Source organism: Sciurus vulgaris (genome assembly GCF_902686455.1).
Source record: "Sciurus vulgaris genome assembly, chromosome: 3".
NCBI lineage: Eukaryota > Metazoa > Chordata > Mammalia > Rodentia > Sciuridae > Sciurus > Sciurus vulgaris.
In genome coordinates, this window is record NC_136463.1 from 124,197,318 (window position 1) to 124,220,648 (window position 23,331).

Genomic DNA, 23,331 nt, shown 5'->3' on the forward strand with positions numbered 1-23,331 from the left:
TTTTTCATAGATCTCCTTATCAAGCATAAAACCAAGCCTTAATGCATTTTAGGTAATCAGTCTGTGATTAAACTGTCTTCTAAAACAAAATATAATACTCTTTAGAGGAAGGAAGCAGAATCCAAAATGTTCTATAATGTGTTGTGAGAATATCCAGTATATAATAAAAACTGGCGAAAATACAAGAAAACAAACTGTATGCTATAGGCAAGAAAAAAAAAATAGCCACTAGAAATTGACTTTAAGGTGACTCAGAGGTTGGATTTCACTGATAAGATATGAGAGCAACTGTTACAAATATGTTCAGCTATTTATAATATGTTCAAGAAGTTTAAGGAAAATATGTTAAAGGAATTAAAGGAAAATGTGGTGTTATTAATGAGTGAAGAGACAGGAATCTTAGCACAGAATGTAAACAAAAAGAACCAAAGTGAAATTCTAGGACAAAATTTTATTAAGTATAATAATTGAATTAAAAAAATTTCACTGCATTGACTTAGTAGCAGATTTGATAGGATAGAAGTCAGTGAATTTAAAGATGAATCAATAGATTAGAGGACAGAGAGAAAAATGATTAAAGAAAATATAACAGAGCCTCAGGGACCTATTAAATTCAGATGATCTAAAGTGCATGTTATTTAAGTCCCCAAATATTTGAAGAGATCATGGCTAGATTCCCCCATATTGGGCTGAAAACATTGATTTATAGATGCAAGACACTTAATGAACCCAACTAGATAAGTACAAAGAAAATTACACAAAATAGATCCTTCTTAGATTTCAGGGCAGGTGGGGCGAGTGTGTGGAAAATACCTATGATGGAAATGAGCCTATTTCTAAGGTACTGTAAAAGGCTGGGGTGGTTTGTTGTGAAGTGACTATAGGGGATAGTGACCCAATAAGCCACCATATTAGACTAGATCCAGATCAGACAGGTTCTCATGGGCTCAGTAAAATTTTCTGTCTTATTCTGAATGTAGTGAGACATCATAGAAATTAGTTTTAACCTCAAGAGTGAGTTGATCAGATATGTATTTAAAAAGGGTGAACTGTTTTGCCACAATAGGTTGGAAGGTGTAAGAAAAACGCACAGGGGGCAAGCAGTCTAGGGTAAAAGATGACGGTGGCTCGGTTTGAGTTTTGGTGATGAACTGGAGAGAGGTGAGCTCATGTCTGGACGTCTGTTGTTTCTTAACTTAGAAAATGGTTTGTTGTTTAGAAATTAATCATTATTGAGATAGATAACAAACAGGTTGTTCTTAAACCACTTTAGGAATGGACATCTTAGGAGTAATTTGTGATAACTGTCCTCTTTTATTTAAACAATTTTTAAACATTCTTATTTCCTCAAATTAATAGCAATAATTCTTAACTTTTAGTGATGGAAATTAAATTGTTTTGATTCAAAAAGTCTGAAATTTGCAGTTTAGTTTCACTTCTGTGTGAAACTAGCTAGCTATATTGTCTTTCTGAGCCTCAGTTTCTTCAGTTATAAAAATGGTGGTTATACATTCATTTTTCTCAGGCTTATTGTGAGGGGTTGACTTAACATATTTTGTTAGGTGAACATTTAGCATTATTGAAATCAACATGTGACTTTTATTATTCAGCAGATATTTAGTCATTTCTTTTTCTTTTTTCCTTGTGGGCTGGGGTTCAAACCCAGGGCCTCACACATGCTAGGAAAGTGCTCTATCACTGACTGAGCTATAGCCCCAGGCCTGAGTCATTTCTTTTTTTTTTTTAATTTACTTATCTACTTTTATTTTACTTATTATATATATTCATATTTTACTTGTTATATATATATATTACTTATCTACTTTACTATTTATTTTTAAATTTATTTATTTTGATTCATTGTACACAAATGGGGTACAACTGTTGTTTCTCTGTTTGAACATGAAGTAGAGTTGCACCATTTGTGTAATCATACATGTAATAGGGAAATGATGTTTGTCTCATTCTGTTATTGTTCCTCCCCCCACCCCCTCCCCACCCTTCTTTTTCCTCTATACAATCCATCCTTCCTCCACTCTTGCCTCCTCCCACCCCCTGTTATGTATCATCATCTGCTTATCAGAGAGATCATTCAGCCTTTGGTTTTTTGGGATTGGCTTATCTCACTTAGCATGATACTCTCTAACTGCATCCATTTACCTGCCAATGCCATAATTTTATTCTTCTTTATGGCTGAGTAATATTCCATTGTGTATATATACCATAGTTTCTTTATCCATTTATCTATTGAAGGGCATCTAGGTTCTGAGTCATTTCTTACATAGGACCCTGAAAGTTCTTTGTTCTTTATAAACTAATTCTTTATTCTTCATAAACTAGAATTGAAGGAGGGAATTCCCATTTGTTTAATCTGTGTTGGAGTTTTTTTTTTAAATTTTTATTTTTTAATCAAGGGCAGACAAATTGAAAATTACAGAAGAACAAAGCCCATTCTATTACTGTTTTTGAGACCACCAAAGAAAGGAGAAGAGCTCAGCAAATATTAAACTACTTTATATAATCAGAGAGATTCACAGTTTACTTTAAGATCCATAATCTACTGTGAAGTGGTGAATGTCACGGAAATTTGACTTGAATAGAGAATAATTATTTCACTTGAAGAACTCTCAGTTATCAGTCTGTTTTTCTTTTACTATTAGCCCATACTCCATAATATATTAAAAAGCAAAAACAAAAGAAAAAAATGGTGATAATAAGCTGAAATGCTTAAATGAAAGTTCTAGGATTGTTTGATTGTAGATCTGAAACCTTTCAGTATTTTTGGAAGTAAATTCTCTTTATTGTTACTTCAGTAGAAATTATACTTCTGATTCCTTAAATGTGATGAAAACAGGAATTAACTTGAAAATTCCACTCAGGTATTATCTCTTCCAAAAAGTCCTTCCTAGGTACTGTTCTTTGAATAAGTCTGAATTCTTGGAATTATAATATCACAAATTTTCAGACCATATGGTGAAGAGTGCTACATAATTGTCATCTATTATCTGTCTGCTTTTCTTTTCTTTTTTTTCTCTCTTTTCTTTCTTAATATTGGTATGCGGATTGAACCCAGGAATGCTTTAACACTGATCTACCTCCCCAGCACTTTTTATGTTTTATTTTTGAGACAGGGTCTCATCTAGTTCCCCAGGTTGGCCTCGAATTTGGGAATTCTCTTGACTCAGTCTCCCAGATTGCTGGGATTACAGGCATGCACCACCGTGCCCTGCTGTTTATTTTTATCACTAATTTTCAAGTTCTTGAAGGCTACAATCATGCATGATTAATCTTTGCTCCCTCCATACTTTGCATATTGTCTCTCATACACACACACACACACACACACACACACACACACACACACATTTTTTTTTGGTACTGGGGATTGAACTCAGGGGCACTCGACCACTGAGCCATATCCCCAGCCCTATTTTGTATTTTATTCAGAGTCAGGGTCTCACTGAGTTGCTTAGCACCTTGATTTTGCTGAGTCTGGCTTTGAACTTGCGATCCTTCTGCCTCAGACTCTCAAGCTGCTGGGATTACAGATGTGTGCCATCACGCCCAGCTGTCTCTTACATATTTTGATGTCATCTGCTACTTCACTATTTGTTATAAGTATCCTGTGCCTTCTGGGATTATTAATAACAAACACAAGCACAAAAGTGTTATCTGAAGCCCTTTTATACTGTTTTGTTGTAGAATTCTTCCATTAGAATATCTACCTATTTTATTCATGTGTATATTAGTTAATGAGATTGATTTTACTTGATTTTAAATGGAATAATTTCTTTTTATTTTAAATTTGTTTTAAATATTAGGTCCTGGAGAAAATGCTTGTGCAAAGAAAAGTCATGAAAAGTACCTTATAGCTTTGAAGAGCTCTGGACTCACATATCCTGAGGATAAACTTGTATATGGTATTCAGGAGCCATCTGCTGGTCCTAGCACTCTGGCAGTTCAAGGTTTGTATATATATTTAGTTTGAGCAGTAGTGAGTTTTCTGTATTGAAACAAAAATAAAACAACAAAAATCCCCTGAAATATTCATTATTGAACAAATTTATTTTGGGCTAAAACAGTGTCATTCTTTATAAGCAAACTAGTATAAATTTAGAAGCAAGAAAGAATAAATTGGCCAGAGAAGAAAATACATTTTCTTGAATGGAATTTGGTTACTTTTATAAGGTTCTGGTTCTAACTTATGAGAAATGTAGTACTTGGTATTCAGGAGTATCCCCAAACATTTACTGGCTTAGTATTTAAAAAATCATGGTTTAAAACTAAAACGAGATCCTTCTGAAACACCATTTGTAATTATTAAATCTGGGTCTTCACCGAAGATTTTCCATTGAAGTATTAACCTGTTAGGTCCAAATTTATTTAAGATAAATGTTGACCTTTGCCAAGATAACTGTTAAAACAAGGTGTTTTAATATAATAAAACTTAGCTTTTTGATATTTGTATGTCTCAAAATAATTTTAAAGTACATCAGTATATAACAACTATGAAGGGCAACTTTTTTCCCTCCCTTCCAAAGGTTTTGCAGGTGCAACAGGAACATTGGGACAAGTAGATTCTTCAGATGAGGTGAGACTTAAAGTTTAAAATTTAAAAAAAATTAAAATTTAAAAAGTTACAGCAAGTAAAAAGATTTGTGTATATTATCTAGTTTAAATTCTCATTCTGTTAGACTAGGACTTGGAACCCTAAAGTGGTTTCTAGGAAGCCTGATGATAAAATTACTTGATGATGGGAGAAGAACTACAACTACAATTTTATTTCTTTTTTGAATTCATTTCTCTTTTAAAAGTTTAAAAATGGAGATGTAAGTAGAAGGAAGACCAGTTGAGGGGATAAGAAGAAGGAGGAGGGCGGGAATAGGGAGGTACTGGGGAGTGAAACAGACTAAATTTATATTGTTATGTTACAGTGTGCATGTATGAATATGTGATAGTATATCCCACTAATATGTATAATTTTAATGCACCAGTAAAAAAAGAACCACCCCCAAATAAATAAAAGTAGAAGGTAGAACTTTCTCCTAGGAAAATATCCTCCAGTTTTTCTGTGTACAGTTGATGTTGCATGTTCAATGAAATTGTCTTAAAAATTTAAGTCTAGAATAAATTATTAAAAGAATAAGAATTTGGGAAAAAGGAGGACTGTGGAATGAAATTTACAAAATTATGCTATGTACATATGCTACATACATTATGCTATGTACCTCAGTGAAGTCCACCTTTATGGATATCTGTAAAGCACCAACTAAAAAACAAAAAAGACCAGTAGAGATGAGGAAGAGGAATAGGAGAAGGGAGGAAGAGAAGGAAAGAGGAAACTACTGGGGACTGAAGTGGAGCAAATTATATTCCTTGCATGTATGATTGTGACAGATGTGAACACTATTATGTATGACTATAATGTGCTAATAAAACATTTAAGAAAGAATTTAAGAAAAAGAATATGAATTGTAATCATTTTTCTAATCTTATAATAAAGTTAATGCCTTACATGAACAATGACTTAAAAGAGGAGAAGTAGATCATCAATTAGAAATTCTGGGTTTTATATTGTTGATTAAAAAATATTTCTAAGAAATAACTTTATTATAGTTTCTTGTTTTATTAGTATATAATGTATGAGAAAATTGCTTTATTACTTTTGTTTACAATTTTTATTATGAAATTATATATTTTATATTCTATGTAATAATACTTTTAATGGTTAAAAATTAAAAATTGCATTTAAGCATACACATCTTTTTTTTTTTTCTTTTAACTCTTTTTAGGTTGATAATATAGTATGAACTAAGCCAAATAAACATCTTTTGGAAGGATGGTTTCTGTTATGGAATTTTATAATTTAATGCCTAGAATTTAAATTTTATGTGAACATTTTTCCCTCAAAAAAGGCTCCCACAAAATGCAACATTTTGTGGAGCTTCATTTTGGGCAATTTTGAAGAATTTTCATGCAGTTTAGTATGCTTCCTAGGAATTTGACTTTGGAATTAGACTACCTGAGTTTGATTTCTGACTCCTGTACCAATTAGTATTGTGACCTTGGGCAAGTGTCTTAACCCTCTCCATGGTTAAATTTTTCTCATCTATAAAATGGAGATACTAGTTCTTAATTCATAGTAATATTAAGAGGGTTGAATGAGTTAATACAAAAACCACTTAGAACTGGGCAAGGTAGGGCACACCTGTAATAACTGCTTTTTATAGTTTTTACATTTATCACATTTTCCAATGGAATAAAAATGGAATCATTTGGACTTTTGAAAACTTAAGAATTTGGAGGGGTTGGGCTTAGTGGCAGAGCGCTTGTTTAGCATGTGTGAGGCACTGGTTTCGATTCTTAGCACCACATATAAATAAATAAAAGTCCATTAACAACTAAGAAAGTATTAAAAAAGAATTTGAGATAGGGGGGTGTGGTGGTACACGCCTATAAACCCAGTGATTCCAGAGGGTGACTGAAGCAGGAAGATTACAAGTTTGAGGCTAGCCTCAGCAATTTAGTAGGGCCCTAAGAAATTTAAGAAGACCCTGTCTCCAAATAAAAAAGGCTGGGGATGTAGCTCAGTGATAAAGTGCCCTTGGGTTCAATCCTCATTACAAAAAAAAAAAAAAAAAAAAAAAAAGGAATTTGAAGTACAATATTTAGCAGGAAGTTGATTGAATGATTGAAGGGAGATGTACTTTTTTTTTTTTTTCTAAGAGCTTTATTAGAAACATTTTGTTTCCTTTTACTATATAAGTATTTCTTAATGTATTCCCCAAGGCATTACAATATATTTCCTGGAAAGAACTTTAACTTTAGGGTCAAGAAGACTAAGTCTGAATCTTGACTCATCCCTATGATTTTTGTGAAGTCTTAACTTCTGAACATCAATTTCCTCGTTAATAAACAGTGATAATTCTAGGGTTAGCATTGGTCCCTTTCATAGACCAGGTATATTTTTGGCTCTTTATAATGTTTTCTATCCTACAGTTTTTTTTAAAAAAATTTTTAGTTGTGGTGGACATTTATTTTATTCATTTATTTATATGCAGTGCTGAGAAATCAAACCCAGTGCCTCACATATGCTAGGCAAGTGCTTCACAACTAAGCCACAACCCCAGCCCATATCCTACAGTTTATGTGTATAAGGATTCAGATATTTGAATTTTTGAGTTATTATGGATCCATACTGTAGAAATTTTTGCTGATCTTTCTAGGAAATAGTTACTAAAGCATGGTTTAAAAACAATGAAGTTTGTCTTCTAAATATTGATTAAAATTACTTATGTAATGTGAATGCACTGTAGTTGTTTTGCTGGACAATTCAGATAAAAGTTCTTTCTTCACTCTTTCTAATACAGGCCCCTTCTCTGGGTAATTATAGTTAATAGTTTGCATGTCCTTGACAGATCCATTTCTCTGTATTTAAATAACTATTTTACAAAAATGCATAGTGTGTGTGTATGTACATGCATGTGTGTGAGTAAATTAAAAAATACTATACTGTTTTGTGACCTTTTATTTACTCTGATGTTATATAAATCCATCTTTGTATGCTATTCTTTCTATTTGCTGAATAATATTCTAAAATATGAATAAGCTATAGTTTATCCGTTTCTTAATTTCTGATTTTTACAAAAAAAATGCTTCATTTATTTTTGTGAAGAGATACAAATAATTCTCTAAGATGTGGAATTGTGAGGTTATAGGCATATACGTATCTTAAATTTTAATAAGTTATTTTTTTTCTGATTATAAAAATCACAAATACACTTAAAGTGGAAAGTATAAAGATAAGACCTTGGACTAGGCCAATCATATTTTAGTGACAATGTCAGGAAAATTTCTATTTTAAGATTGTGATTATAATTTTTTATATAAAATATATATTCATGTTTTATTGATCTATATACTACAGGGTGTTTGCTTCATGGTAGTCATGTGATGTAACAAAACAAAGATGAGAATTAGGAAGAAGCAATTAAAAGGTTATAAAAATTATGAGTGCTGTAGCTAAAAGGGACCTGGAAATTGCTCTTGTGTAATTTTCTTGTTTATGAATGAGGAAGCTGCAATTCTTTAGAATTAACTAATTCACTCAGGTTAGTGAATTTCATGTAGTTAGTGGTAATTTTGAAATTGGACACTAAATCTCATAGATGCTGGTCTAGTGTTCTTTCTGTAAAGTGAATAAACCACTGTTGTTTCTATACTATTACAGTAACTGTCACTATTACTATTACTTAATACTATTGTATGCAGTAAATTTGTTGAAAATTATAGCTTAAAATTTTATTTCACTCACAATTTAATGACTTGGGAATTTGGGAAGGGCAGCTGGATAGTTATCTCATGTGATTGCAGTTAGTGGTTGACTCCAACTGCGATCATCTTAAGACCATCTTAGATGGAGCTCTCAGAGCTGACAGTCAGTGTTGGCTGTCCACAGGGAGCTCAGGTGACTGTCATCAGTGTCTGCAGCTGGCTTCCCCAGCATGGTGGTCTGAAATTGAACATGTTTACAGAATAACTGACTTCTCCCCGAATGATCAGCCCAAGACAAAACCTGTAGAGCTGTTTCTGAACTAGCCCTGGAAGTTACGTAGTGTTGCTACACTGCATTCTATTAGTTATAAGTGACTTGCTAAAATAAGCCCAGATTTAGTGGGAGGATATACAGTTCCAACTTGTGGATGGGAGAAGTGCCATAGAATTTGTAAACATGATTTACAACTTCCCACAATCACAATGTGACATTAGCTATTCTTTTCCTCAGATTCTCTTGATACCCAGTAATGACTAGTGATTGTAGCTAAGTAACATTCTAATAATCAATTTTAGATTTTTTCCATCCATTTTGGTGGCACTTATCTCCTTAGAAAACTACCTAATTATGAAATAATAATGTAGCCATTGATATGGACATATATTGACTATTGAAGGGTTTTAATGAAAATCATTTTCCTTAAGTATAATAACTGCTGTTGTTCATTGAGACAATGAAAACACATATTTAAGACTGAGAGATATTTTAGAGAGTTATTTTTACCTTCACAAAGTAAAAAGGAATATACTAAAATTTTGCTGCAACTTAAGGAGGTAAAACATTTTTTAATTCAATAATGAGGCTATAACATTATGTGACTTGTCTGCTTCTCCTTCTTGGGGTCATCTATCCTATTTTATCTCAGCTTTTGTTTCTTCTTAATGAGAAACATTTTATTAGGACCGTTGGCCTATGTGGTAAATGTCTATTGGGGCTAGGTATCTATAAACAAGAAATGTATTAATTGAATTTTATTGTGATTCCTGTAGAGAGAAACAGAATTTTCCATCCAACCAATTAAAAACTGATGATTGTTATGTTAAATTTGTATTGTACTTTTATTCTTTCCTAAGTGTTTTTTCACGTTTTACTTCAAAATGATTAAAAATGTAAGAATAATAAAGCATGGAGTATACAGATTAAGGAGAAAAAGATGAAGCGATAAGATAGATGGAAAGAGAAAACTATTTTATGTCATTTAAAAATTTCAATAAGGCTTTGAAGTCAGCCAGCCAACCTGCCTACCTGCCCCTCTCTCTCTCCTCCTCTTTCTCTCTTTCTGACACTTGTAGGTACAAGTAGCATGTTAATATTTCTATTTTATGAAAAATTGACTATGACTTAAAGACCAGAATTTCTATACCATATAGGACCCATGGGATTATGAACCAAACCCATTTTGTAATTTTATTCTTGTAATTCAACAACTTATAAGTGAAGGAAGGTAGGCTAAGAAGAGGACATCATCATCTTAATTACTACTAAAAATATACAGGTAATTGTAATAATTTAAAAAAAGTATTTTAGGATTTGGAGATGGAGCTCAGTAGTAGATCTCTTGCCCAGCATGTGCAAGGCCCAGGGTTCCATCCCCAGTACCAAAACAACAACAACAAAAAGAAAACAAAACCCCCTAAAACAAAACAAACTAAAATCAAAAAAAAAAAAAGAAAGAAAGAAGGAAAAAAATTAAGCTGGAATTCAAATTGGGAGAGACTGTAGATATGATCTAATTCCAAAACTTCATTTTAAAAATGAAGAAAGATTTCTTTTATTTTGCAGTTTTATTTGAAGGAGCATATATATTAGTCTGCTTAATTTTATTATACAAGTTGTGTCAGCTATTGGTCTCTGCTGTCCCTAGAGGAGCAGAACGTTATGTACTCAGCAGTGCTATTTATACACATCACATTCTTCATACGATTACTTCTTATTCTTTTTTTGTGTAGCTCATATGAAATAAGAGGAGAAAATGTTTGTGTTGTGTGGAATCAGAAAAAAATACATTAAGAGTACACATTAACTTTATGAATTATTTTTAAGATTTAAATTATATCCTTATTTGTTTAAATTTATAATCATCAGATAATCCAAATCAAAAAAAATTATAACCTGTATTATTTAAGTGGGTCTAATTAGAAAGTTTCTTAGAAGAAGTAGGATGTTTTAGGTAAAGAAGTTTTCAAAGGAATATTATTCACTGTGATATTTTTCCATTGGCAGTGTCTATTAATCTCCAGCTTTGAGGTATCTAGTTTTTAATACAAATGAACAATTTAAAATGCTTTTCTCCTGGGAAACTATGACCAGGTGAATGAATGTTCATTGTGAAAAATTGAAACTAAAATACAAGGAAGAAAACATTTACCTTCAGGCCTACCATCCAGAAATAACCATTGTTTATTAATTTTGCTTGTTTACCTCTAGTCTTTTTTTTTTTTCTGCATATTCTCACATCATTGAGAGGTAATAATTAGCAAAATAAAATGTCACTGTGTAGATATGCTCTGATTATTCTTGCCTTCATTAAGGACAGAATCCAAATGAATAGTTAAAACTAATGCTAAACTTGTAGCAAAGGTAGGATTATTGAAATTTAAAATTGGAGATGTTTTTCATAAATGAATAAGAAACAAAATAATTTTAGTTCAAAAGATATAAGGTTAAACTTTGATTTGTAATCATAAATTACATTAATGGGTAGGGTGGAGAATCACATATACTTTTGGTTCTTAGAAATATCTAATATATATCCTATCCAGTGCAGGAATTGATTTTACAACATTCCTTACAATTGGTAAGTCTTTCTGTAAACAGTGCCAGTGGTAGTGAGCTTACCTTGTTTATGGGGCAACCCGTTCCTTTGTTTAATAACTCTTTTCATTAGGAAGTTCTTCTCAGTATTGTGTTACATATTGTAACTTCCACACATTTATTCTTATTTTGTAGACTCTGTTCTGCGTAGCTTTTTCATCTATGAAGTAAATTCATTTCCATTTAAAATCTATGATCTTGTTCTATGCATAATGAAGAGACATCTTTTGTTAGGAATACTGTCCCCTTCATTTAGTCCTAAAGTTTTTTGCTAGTCCATTAGCAGTTATCTTAAACTGTTGGCTGGAGGCACAGTGGTCAAAAAATGCCTATGGTGTGCCCCACTCTCCCCTTTGAGTTTACCCCTGACAAGTTAGAGCTTCCTCCTTCCTTTGTTCTTATAAAGTTGATTTAAATTCTCAGATTACAGTGGTTTACTTAAATTTTTAAGTTTCATTTTATTGTTCCAGTTTTTAAAGATCTCCTTCGAATTTTATTTTATTAAGTATTCTCATTCTTTATTATTTTAACCAACTGTGAATTTACCTGACTTGTTTTTTATGGGGCTGGCATTTTTTATCTGCCTAGTAATCCATCAAAGAAAGGCTAATTTGAATTGAGAAACTATTTGTAGATTTTTCAAACTGCAGTATGTCTTCCTTGGGGTTTCTTGTCTCAGTCTAATTGTTTCTTCTCTAAAATAATTTGGATCTACGTCCATATTTTGTGCCGGATACACTTGGAGCAGGGTGCCTTGCCCAGGACTACTCAAGGTCTGGAAGAGTTTCTGGGGCCTATACAAATGCTGAGTCAGGATTAGACTCATTTTATTTCCTCTTTCCAGTTAGACCATCTTCCCCAGCGTCCTATACTGTTTCCTCATGAATAAATGGGAAGAGAACCTCAACTCCTCATCATGAATTTGGAAGGATGGGAAATTGTGGTCATGATAACTCTTTTGCTTTGATCTTCCTTAATGTCTGAAATTCCAACCTTTGGGAGTTATTCCTGTTGTTAAAAATATTGTTCTTTGTTAAAATAAAAATGTGAGATTTGTGGGGTGGGTTGTGGCTCAGTGGTAGAGTGCTTGCCTAGCATGTGTGAGGCACTGGGTTTGATTCTCAGCACCACATATAAAAAAATAAAGATCCATTGACAACTAAAAATAAATTTAAAAAAATACAAGATTTGTAATAGATGACAGTAATCTATCATCTTGAGCAGATTGTTGTGTTTGAGATTAGAAGTCAAGGCAGTATTTCTTAATAAATGTTTATTAACTTAAAACTATAACCCATATTCATTGTTGAATAAATAGGAAATAAATATTAAAAATGATGATAAAATGAGCTATAACTCTTATTACTTAGAGGTGATTCATAAACATCTGCATTCTAACAGATTTTATACATAGAATATTTTAATGGTTTCATGCTATACATAGTCTTCTGTCATTTTTTCCACTAATGATAGTTTCAGCTATCTATAATGATAGATTTTATTTGCATAGAGTACTTAAGTGATTTCCTGTTCCATATGTTATACATAGTATGCTTTTCTCACAGTAATGCTTTTTGAATGTCATCTGGTCACAATGAATATAGAGTTCTAGAATTATTTTTCCTCATATGTTGCAGGTGTGCTATACTTTATTTACTTAATCATCTTCTCTTAAAAGCCAAAGATTGTTTTCTTTTGCTATTATACATAACATTGTGATGGATAGTTATGCACATACTTCCTATTCACTTCTCATTATTTTTTTGGGATAAATTCTTAGAATTGGAATTTCTGTGTTAACAACAAAATCACTTTAAGAAGTTTTGACATATATTGTCAACTTGTCTTTCAGGAAGATTGTACTATATACTTTTACCATCATTGTGCAAGAGTACCAGTTTTCCCACTACCTCAGATGGAGATAATCTACTGTCCTAGTTGTTTGTATACTGTGATATTAAGTCCAATTCAGTGGTCCATGTCTCCAGATTTTTATCTTTGTACCTTATCTCATGCCACCCCCACTCCCCATTGGACCCAGAGGCACTTTACCACTGAGCCACATCCCACTCTCTCTTTGATGCTAAGAATTGAACCCAGGGCTTTGTGCATATTAGACAAGCAATATACCACAGGCAAAACCCTTCACCATCTCTTTTCTTCTGGGAATGACTTTTCCTTCCTTTGCTTGGCTAATTCAGTAGCATTGTCCTTTAAGAGGGCAGGAAAATTTATAAAACTTCATATTGCTATGGCTACTACTGGATCAAGGATACTTTTTACAAGGGAAGCTTATTTTTAAAATTTATGATGTGATCCTAACCTGGGACATAAAATGTTTTTTTCCAAGTTTGTCTTTTATCTCAGGTCTGGGAGAATAGTTTCATAAATATCTATTAGTTAAAATCTCAGATCTGAATTCTTTGGGCCCTGTGGCATAATATTTGCATTTTTGTTTCTGTTAAGGATCCAAATTTCATTCTGGTGAATTTCTCCTGGGGTAAGATGAGATAAAGGAGGAGGAGAGTGTAGTTTGACAGTCTTGCTGCTGGGTTGATAGCCATAGAGACTGGACAAACTGAAGGATTACCAGGATGGGAATATTGAAATGCTCAGTAAATGCTGAATGAGTAAGCTAAGTGATAGCTCTGGAAAACCCCAGAGAATAACCCTGAGTAATGATGCTGGATTTGACAGAAACCTGCTAAAGAATATGAAGTGTAGGCCAGAGAAGCAGTTCCAGTAAATCAAGCCATAGTAGGAAGCTCAGTCTACTTTTTCTGCTTTGGAGGTTTAATCAGCTCTGATTGAGAAATTATTTGGGAGTTATTCAACAGTTCTAACCTGCCACCAACACCATTGTTAACACAACTAAATCTATGCCCAAATACTAACACATATGTCTTATAATACTAGTTGGCTGATATGCATTTGAGAAATAGGGAAAAGATTTATAACATCTAGGGAAAAGAAGTATAATACAGAAGTCATTTCATATGTAGAATTCCTGGTTTAGGAGAGCTGTAACAGTGGGGTAGAATCATAACCTTTAGCTGGAGAGGAAAATATCCTAAGCTCTGCTACAAAGATATTATAAGCCTTTCCAGTAATATTTTAAGAAAATTAGAAATGAGCCCTTACACCCAGAACTCCCTCCCCAAATAGGTGCACCTGTAGCTTTATATGGTTTTCACAGTGGCAGGCTCCTGCGTCTGCTTTTCTTCCCTATGCGTTGTCATCTGGCTGGTGCCCATTCTGCTGTTGTGCTGTGTCAGCATCCTCTGAGACAACCTGAACCATGTCAAAGGTGTTTGCCTGGGCATACGAATTATCTCCCCAGGTACCAATTATTGTTTTTATTACTTCTGTGGTTGCAAACTTGAATAGGTTGCAAGTGGTTTGCCCCTCACTCTTTTTTTTGCCCCATAATCCTTGATATTTTAAGTTGAGGGTTTTCAGGAATGCATGTATCACATGTGAACAAAAATGCCTGTATTTCCTTCTTTGATTTTCTTCTTATGCATATTTTAATTTATTATTATTTTATTATTTTTCAACTGTCAACTACAACTTCTAATATGTTATTCTTTTTTCTCCAGAATTTGATTTTTTGTATTCATTTTGTCTCAGACTCTTTGAAACTTTTGTTCTATTCATTACTTTAGTCCTCTCCCCTTCTCTCTTCCTTCCTATGACAAACTTACTCCCTACTGCCTTAACTTCTATGTGTAATTAATGTCATAACATTAATGAGGTTAGGAAAATTTTTATTTTGGCATTTTGGGGTGCTTAAGAAGCTTTCATTAGAGGCACAGGTTAAGTTTTAAGAGCTTTTATATTTCAACACTTAGGATATTTCACTAAATATTTAAATAAAATTAGCATTAAAAAGATTTTTTGTGGTAAATACCTAAAAGTGAAATATGTTGATAATAGTGTATTAGCACACATCTATTATGTTTAATATAATTTGTAAGCACATTTGTATTTATATAAAATGTATAAATATATAAATATATGAATATGACTATTTATAATGTTGATTCTTTTTTTTCCCCCTGCAGGAGGATCAGGATGGGAATCAAGGCTTGGGCAAGAGAAAGAGGGTAAAACTGAGCAGTGGCACCAAAGGTATAAATAGAGGATAATAGGTATAAATAGAATATGTATGTATGTGTGTGTGTATATATATATGTATAAATATATATATACATACATATATATACACACACAAATGTATGTAGGTATGTATATATGTGTATGTATGTATATATGTATATTGCATATATATTCTGTTATTTTCCTTGAGCAAAATGCTCCCCTCCAAAAAAATCCTTAATCACTAAGAACACTTGATTGTTTCTATAACCATAGTGACATCAATGTTTTTTAAAGGGAGAGTTATGATGTTATTAGATTTATTTTATGATGGAGGGAGTGTTCTTAGGAAGTAGTTGCAGGAACCTCAAAAGCAAGTAAAACTCTTACTATTGGGATTTAGTTCATTGTTTTTATCATACAATGTGCCTTATCATATTTGAGCCCTCAAATAGAAGATCTTTTCATTAATCAGTTGATTTGGATCCAGTGTTTTTTTGTGTAGAGTTTTAATTCAGTTTGCATCTTTTTATAACCTGTGTGCATTTTCTAGAGTAAGAAAGGAGGCATAAAGGAGAGAAAGGAGGGAGAAATACAGAAACACAATGAACAATGGCAATGAATGAATAGCGTTGAACACATAGTAAGAACTCATGAAAAACTAATCGTGTTTAGTCAAAGTAAGAAGTAGATATGCCTACAGTAAGGGAATAGATTAGTAGTAGTAATGGGTAAAATATATATTGACTTTTCTTTCTTTGGGGGGTGAGTACTGGGTATTAAACACAGTGGTGACCTACCACTAGCTATATCCCCAGCCCTTTTTATTTTTTATTTGAAACATGGTCTCACTAAGTTGCTGAGGCTGTCCTTGAATTTGTGATCCTTCTCTCTCAGCTTCCTGAACTGCTGAGATTACAGGGCTACCACACTCAGCTTATTGAATTTTTTTATATGTGCTAGAATTAATGCTAAACAATTTGTTGTATTATTTGACTTAATTCTCAACCATTATGAAATAGGCTTTAGTGTTACTTTCATTTTTTGAATGAGGAAATGGAGTATGTTAGAGATCACAACTAATAAGAAATAAATCCTTAATTCAAATCCCAGCGCCTAAACTTTTTTTTTTTAGTCATAGATGAATACAGTACCTTGATTTTATTTTTTTATTTTATGTGGTGCTGAGGATTGAACCCAGTGCCTCAACACACCCCAGCCCAGAGCCTAAACTTTTCACCACTGTTTTTCTTAACTCTCCTTAGTAGGCACCCTGTGCTTTGGATTTTTGCCAGGGATTTCTAATCTTAACATAGTCCATTTTCTGGGTTAATGTGGTCTGTTGAGAGTCTCCAATAGTTAAAATATTATTTTGATGAAAGAAGAGTTCTTTCTTCTGCTGTTGATTAAGTGTATTGAGGCATGTCTAGGACTGCCTGGAAAGGTGTAACCAGAGGGCACTTTCATTATAGGGTCTTCTTCTGAAGGATGATTTCTGAAGAATTTGGTTCAACAGTTCACAAGTGAACTGAAATAAAATATGTAATGAAAGGCAAGAGGCCAGGTCCTATGTTAAAGTCACAGTTTATTTTCATAATCTAAATTTTAAAGATGAAGAAACAAGTTTAGAATATGTTAACTAACATGGTTAAGATTATTGAACCAGTTGGGTTGTTTATACTAGACTATATTGTGTCTAGTGCTGTTGTGGACATTCGTATATAGGTATGTGTTTGAACACATGTTTTCAGTTCTTTGAGGAGTATTTCTAGCAGTGGAATTACTGGTAATTCTATGTTTACTTTTTTGAGGAAATGCTAATAAGCTTTTCCACAATAACCATACTATTTTATATTATCACCAGCAATGTATAAGAGTTCTAATTTCCTCCACATTTTCTACAACTCTTATTTTCCATTTAAAAATTATGACTAACAATTAAAAAAATGATTATTTAGCTAGTGAGGTTGGACCCTCTGTTTAGTTAAGATCTTGCCTTACTTATGCATTTACACTGCAGTGATTCTTCAGAAATCTCTTTTTGCATTTTAACTTAAGGTAGGTTAGGCATTGTTAAAAGTCATGACAAGATTTTGAAAGTATATAGTCAGATAAAAGTCACAGAAGTATTTCTAACCTCATTTCCATAATATTATTCATAAAGCATAAGGTATATAAAAATCTTGGGAGACTGACATCATCATTTTAAGAAAAACAACAAAGACATTGCTTTTTTTCCTTCTGAAGATAAAGGATTTGAATTGCTCATAACTGTAGCTATTCTCATTTTAAGAGAAGTCAGAGCTTTTTGGGTGCATTCAGATTGTTTTATGATTTAAAACAAAGTTAATATATTTTTCTTTCTAAGTACATGCCAATTAGTACTAATGATGGTGGCTTCAGGCTTTTAATTTGGCTAATGCAAACTTGCAGAGTCATAGCTATGAATTCTAAGATTAATAACACTAGTTGTGTTCAGCTTTGTGAGTATGTTAAGAAGCACTTATTTAGGAGTGTTTTTTTTTGGTAGTCTGAAGTTTTTAGTCATGTAGGTGATAAGTGAATTGTGAGAATTAGGTACAGAAATGTGCTGTTAATTATATTCTGATTTTAAATTATAATTCTTATATTCCTGCTACCTGATTCTCTTGCATCCTACTTTTATTATTTTTGAGTATAGTCAGTATAGACCTTCGGATATATTTTACCTTATTTCTTGCAAGGTTGTTTATTCCTGTTTTTAAATCATTGTGATTCCTTGGGAATGATGTGTTTCTGTTTTACAAGAAAAAATTCTGAGATTTGAAAAATAATTACAGTACCTAATTTCCAATAAAGAGATGAATACTTTAATTGTATTTATACCTAATACCTATTACATATTGTTTATACTGATTGCCCCAGAGGAATTTATTTCCAGAACATATAAGATTTTTTGGGATTTGTTGTCTTCTTTAGTTTTTAATAAAGAAACTAGATTAAAGTTATATCTAATATTAGCCAATTTAAGATTTAGTAAACTCGTGTTTTATAAAAGAATCAAGTGATGGCATATTGAGCTCATTTTGTTATTCTTTTATATCTACTACCTGAGGAGATGTGGTATGAGCATACTGTTTAGTAATAGAAGAACTATGAACTAGGATGATGTTAATTGAGAAATTGCCTCAAGGTTACACTCTAAGATATTTGAACTGTGATGTAGTTAGGGCTATACCTGAGTATTTTGAAGTGTGTATTACTGTTCCCTATCCTCCTGTACCCCGCCTCCCCCAATCTCCTAATTCTACCTTCTGTTTAAGTGGTGGCACTGAGCCAGTCCATTCTCAGTTGACACTTGCTGTGTCCTTATCATTTTCAAGGAAAAAAATTAGTGAGAAAAAAATATCGGTGAGAGAAAGTGAAAGAGCAAAAGTATTAAAAATATCCAGTTCATCAAATACTTGTTGAGACTTTCTGTTGACTAAGCATGGCAAGGATGCAGAGATTTTTATTTATGTAGGTGCTAAGTGAATTGTGAGAATTGAATTAGGTACAGAGATGTGCTGTACCTAACCTTCACAGAGAGGCACTTGTTCTTAGAAATAGGCCTTCTAGTAGATAAAGCCATCTGCCTTTGAATATCTTTATTCACAAGGGGCATCACTTGTCTTTTCCCCTATACATGAAGAAGGCATCTTGAGCCCCATGCAAGTATGTATATCTAAAATTATTTATACATTTTTGGATATATTCTTATCAGAGAAATGTAATATACTAGATAAGAGCATATTTGGAGTATTCTCCAGTAGTGATATTACTATCTTATTTATGGGAATATTTTAAAATAAATGAATGAATTATTGAATCCTATAATGATATCTATCCTTTTTCCTAGAAATTAAAAATTTTAGTTTTTATTATGTCCTTAGCAATATTTATTTTTAGCTTAAAATTATTATTGTTTTAAATTAATTGAACAGTTACAGGCTGTATATCTGTTATCTGAAATCTGTGGGACCAGTTTCAAATTTTGGTATTTTTCCCGATTTTGGAATATTGGCACAAAATGTACTAGTAGATGCTTAAAAATTTCAGATTTTGGAGCATTTTTAATTTTTGATTAGTGACACTCAACCTATATTTTGAACTTTAGTAGAAATTTTAGAAATTGTTTAAGGATAATTGATATTTTATTAGTAACTGATTTAAAATAGATGACGTTTTATTTATATACTTTATATGAAACTTAGCTTGTTAGTATTATCATTGCATTATTTGTTTGTTTGTTTTTTTGTGGTGCTGGGGATTGAACTCAGGGCCTTGTGCTTGCAAGGCAAGCACTCTACCAACTGAGTTATATCCCCAGCCCATCATTGCATTATTAAAATGGTATCCTTAATTTTTAGATACTTTCAGATGTCTTTGTTTGATGTATTGTTTATTATATTAAGGATTAAATGAAATGAAAAACTTTCAGTCATTAAGTGATGAATTTTCTGTTTCTTAAGCAGATCAATCCATAATGGATGTATTGAAGCATAAAAGTTTTCTAGAAGAACTTCTGTTTTGGACAATAAAGTATGAATTCCCTCAGAAGATGGTCACTTTCTTACTCAACATGCTTCCAGATCAAGAATATAAGGTATCCATACTTTTCCTTTCTTTTCTAAACTTTGTTTTGTCATCATTAAGTCTTTTTTGGATATATTTCTCAGGTGAGACTTATTATATTGTAGATCTAAGGATTGACATAACACATAACATAACATAAGAAAACATTAGCTTATTTTCTTGCTACCGCAGAGACTGCACAAAAAGCACAGGACCTTACCTTTCTCTCAGGAATTTAAAAGGGTTGTCTTTCTGTGTAGAACTTGGTCTGAAGGGAATGCTGGGGGACAAGCATTAAAAACACAGTTGCAGAGGTAAATATATAGTTAGAAATTGCTCTAAATTCTCTGCAGGAGACGTATAGAGTGCCATGATAAGAGGTATAGAGCTGCCATGAGGCAGCTGAATTTAGATTAACTTGGGAAAATCACGAGGTTAGTAGTTGCTGGCCACAGTTGTTCAAAAGAATAGTTACTGTTCAGGTATGAATGTAGGTAGAAGTTTCCAGTCCCAGAGGGTATGGACTCATCAGTTAGTATGATATAGTTGGTTATGGCAGTGACATACCTCAGTGTATGAAAAAAGAAAGCATGGTACAGTTGTTATGGTGTATGTTAGGTGTGACACTTTAATGATACCATTGTTTTGTGTGTCTTTATTTCTGCTTAAAAATCATGACAGAGGCCAGGCATGATGGTGCATGCCTGTAATCCCAGTGGTTCTCGAGGCTAAGGCAGGAGAATCTTGAGTTCAAAGCCAACCTCAGCAAAATTGAGGCACTAAGCAACTCAGTGAAACCCTGTCTCTGAATAAAATACAATATAGGGCTGGGAATGTGGCTCAGTGGCCAAGTGCCTCTGAGTTCAATCCCTGGTACCCGCCCCCCCCCCCCAAAAAAAAAAAACCCAAAACACACAGAGGAAATGTACATCCTACATAGGAAGGAAACAAAAGTAAATTAAGTAATACTTCAGAACATTTAGTCAGATCATATTCTACTTTCATATCAAATAGAAATTTCTTCTTATGGAATAATCATACCCAACTCACTTGTTTAGTAGTATTAAATTCTCCATGTGGTTTGTTGCTGAGACTTTAGATTTTGTTGTTAAACTAGGTAGCACATAACAAAGACATATCCTTAGACCTTAGTATATTGATACACTTGTGAACAAAGTGAAATTCTATAAAAAGAATTTGCTTTAAAACTAACATTTTTTAATCATCAAAATATTTACTGATATTCTAACAAAGTGTAAATCTGATTTAAGACTACCATCATCACTGAATAATTTTAAAATTACATTGGATTTCATCACAAGCTAGTAATAGCTTTAAAATACAAATATAATTTGTTGAAAAATATTTTAAATTCGGTTAAACTAATGTGTTTTTTCCCTTCCCTATTTACAGGTTGCTTTTACAAAAACATTTGTTCAACATTATGCTTTTATTATGAAAACACTGAAGAAAAGTCATGAATCAGACACAATGTCTAATAGAATTGTGCATATTAGTGTTCAGTTGTTCAGCAATGAGGAACTAGCCAGACAGGTAACAGAAGAATGTCAGCTGCTGGATATTATGGTCACTGTGCTATTATACATGATGGAAAGTTGCCTTATTAAAAGTGAGCTACAAGGTAAACTCCTTGACCTGTCATAATATTTCTATATCTTTGCCTGTTCTTGTTTCTCAGTGGTCTTTCATTTTAACTTCTCTTACATAATTTATATTTTTTGAATATTTGTATGTACTGGGCACTGTGTTGAATGCCATTCATATATAATCCAATTAAGCTTCTGAACAGTTCTCTGAGATTGGCATTATTATGATCACTCTAAAGATGAGTACATTGAAGCTTAGGAAAATGAAGTCATTTGCTATAGATTATACAGCTAGCAAATGACAGAGCCAGGGAAGATTTCTTGTTTCCTGAGGTGAGAACCTTTGTTCTTCACCTTGACACAGCACAACCACATGAGAAGATTTCGTCTTCATTTATTGATACTTGGAGCTCAACCTAAAACAAACTAATAAACAAACAAATAAACAAAACCCAATAAGCAATATCTCAGATTAAATCATACGACTTGCCCATTCTCTTGAGAAAGAGAGCTCTTGTAGTTGAGCCTTGCCTTGTTCCACTGTTATTCCTTTGTGCATATCAGCTTCTATTTTCTCAGGATACTCACAGTCTGTACTCAGATGTGACCTTATATCCTGAAAATTGATATATGCTCACTGTAAGGCTTAATGCCTTATATGTAATAATAGCTGGCTAATTATGATAGCTACCATCTTTTGAACATTCTCCATCTGCCATCAGTACTTTTATGGTTTATTTCATTTAACTGTCATTAATTCTATGAAGCAAATATTTTTGACTCCATTTTATAGATAAGGCAACTATGTCTTAGGGACTTGAAGTCATTGGTCTCTGTCTTAGAGTTCTAAGTGATAATAAGGTTGGGTGTCCCTTAAAAGCCATGTTCTTTCTTACCCATGATGTGATTTTGCCTTCTTTGTGTAGGTGTAGTAGGAGCTTAATATATTATTTACATTAAGCAATATACCTCTTTACTTTTTTAAAGGAAAATTTAAAAGCTGCTTTACATTATAGTTTTTCTGACTTTATTTAGTATGAACTTTTCTTTTTTTTGTAGAGAATTACATTTGTTGATTTTTCTTTTTTCCCTTTTTGAAATAATACCTATTAATCCCACTGTATTAGTGATATATAGAATTATGTCTAGAAAAATACTTCAAAATTAGCATTTTTAATTCATAAACTAGAAAACTTTTAAAATTTAGAAGTATCTGCTCTTTAAAAATTTAATTGATTCCTTATAATTATATATAATAGTGTGATTCTTTATGTCATATATGTACATGCACGTAATATAATTTGATCAGTATCACTTCCTTGTATCTTCCCTTTCTATCCCCACCTCCCTCATCCTGATCTACTTGCTCTCCTCTACTGATCTTTCTTCTATTATTATTTCAATCAGTATATTATAATATATATAAGTGAGATTCATTGTGGTGTATTCATACATGGACATAGCATAATGTTATAGATTTTGTTCTCCAGTACTTCCCATGTCCTTCTCTCCTCCCTGTTCCTGATTCCTCTTTCTTTATTGCTCTCCCTTCTGTTTTTGTGAGATCTCCTTTTTCACCCCGTACTGTCACCACCTCTAGGTTCTGCTTATGAGAGAAAACATTTGACCCTTAATATTCTGAGTCTGGATTATTTCACTTAACATGATATTTTTCAGTTCTATCCATTTACCATCAAATGACATAATTTAATTCTTCTTTGTGGCTGAGTAAAACTCCATTATGTATATATACCATGCTTGCTTTATTCATTTTTCTGTTGCTGGGCACCTTGGCTTGTTCCGTAACTTGACTTCTGTGAATTGCACTGCTATACATTTTGGTATGCATGTATTACTAGAGCATGTTAATTTTAGTTCTTTTGG

The 23,331-nt window shown here is 32.6% G+C and overlaps 1 protein-coding gene across 7 annotated transcripts in view; it reads left to right on the forward strand.

Moving 5' to 3' along the window:
* UBR3 (ubiquitin protein ligase E3 component n-recognin 3) overlaps positions 1–23,331 on the forward strand; it is a 210,515-nt gene that overhangs the window by 37,139 nt on the left and 150,045 nt on the right. For 4 of the 7 annotated variants that reach the window (XM_079135462.1, XM_079135466.1, XM_079135464.1 and 1 more), the window contains exons 4-8: positions 3,822–3,965; positions 4,542–4,591; positions 15,214–15,280; positions 19,738–19,871; positions 21,254–21,482. In XM_079135462.1, coding sequence (XP_078991588.1) covers positions 3,822–3,965; positions 4,542–4,591; positions 15,214–15,280; positions 19,738–19,871; positions 21,254–21,482 — 624 coding nt within the window. The remainder of the gene's footprint in view (positions 1–3,821; positions 3,966–4,541; positions 4,592–15,213; positions 15,281–19,737; positions 19,872–21,253; positions 21,483–23,331) is intronic. The other 3 variants (XM_079135463.1, XM_079135467.1, XM_079135468.1) reach the window with 3 other exon arrangements.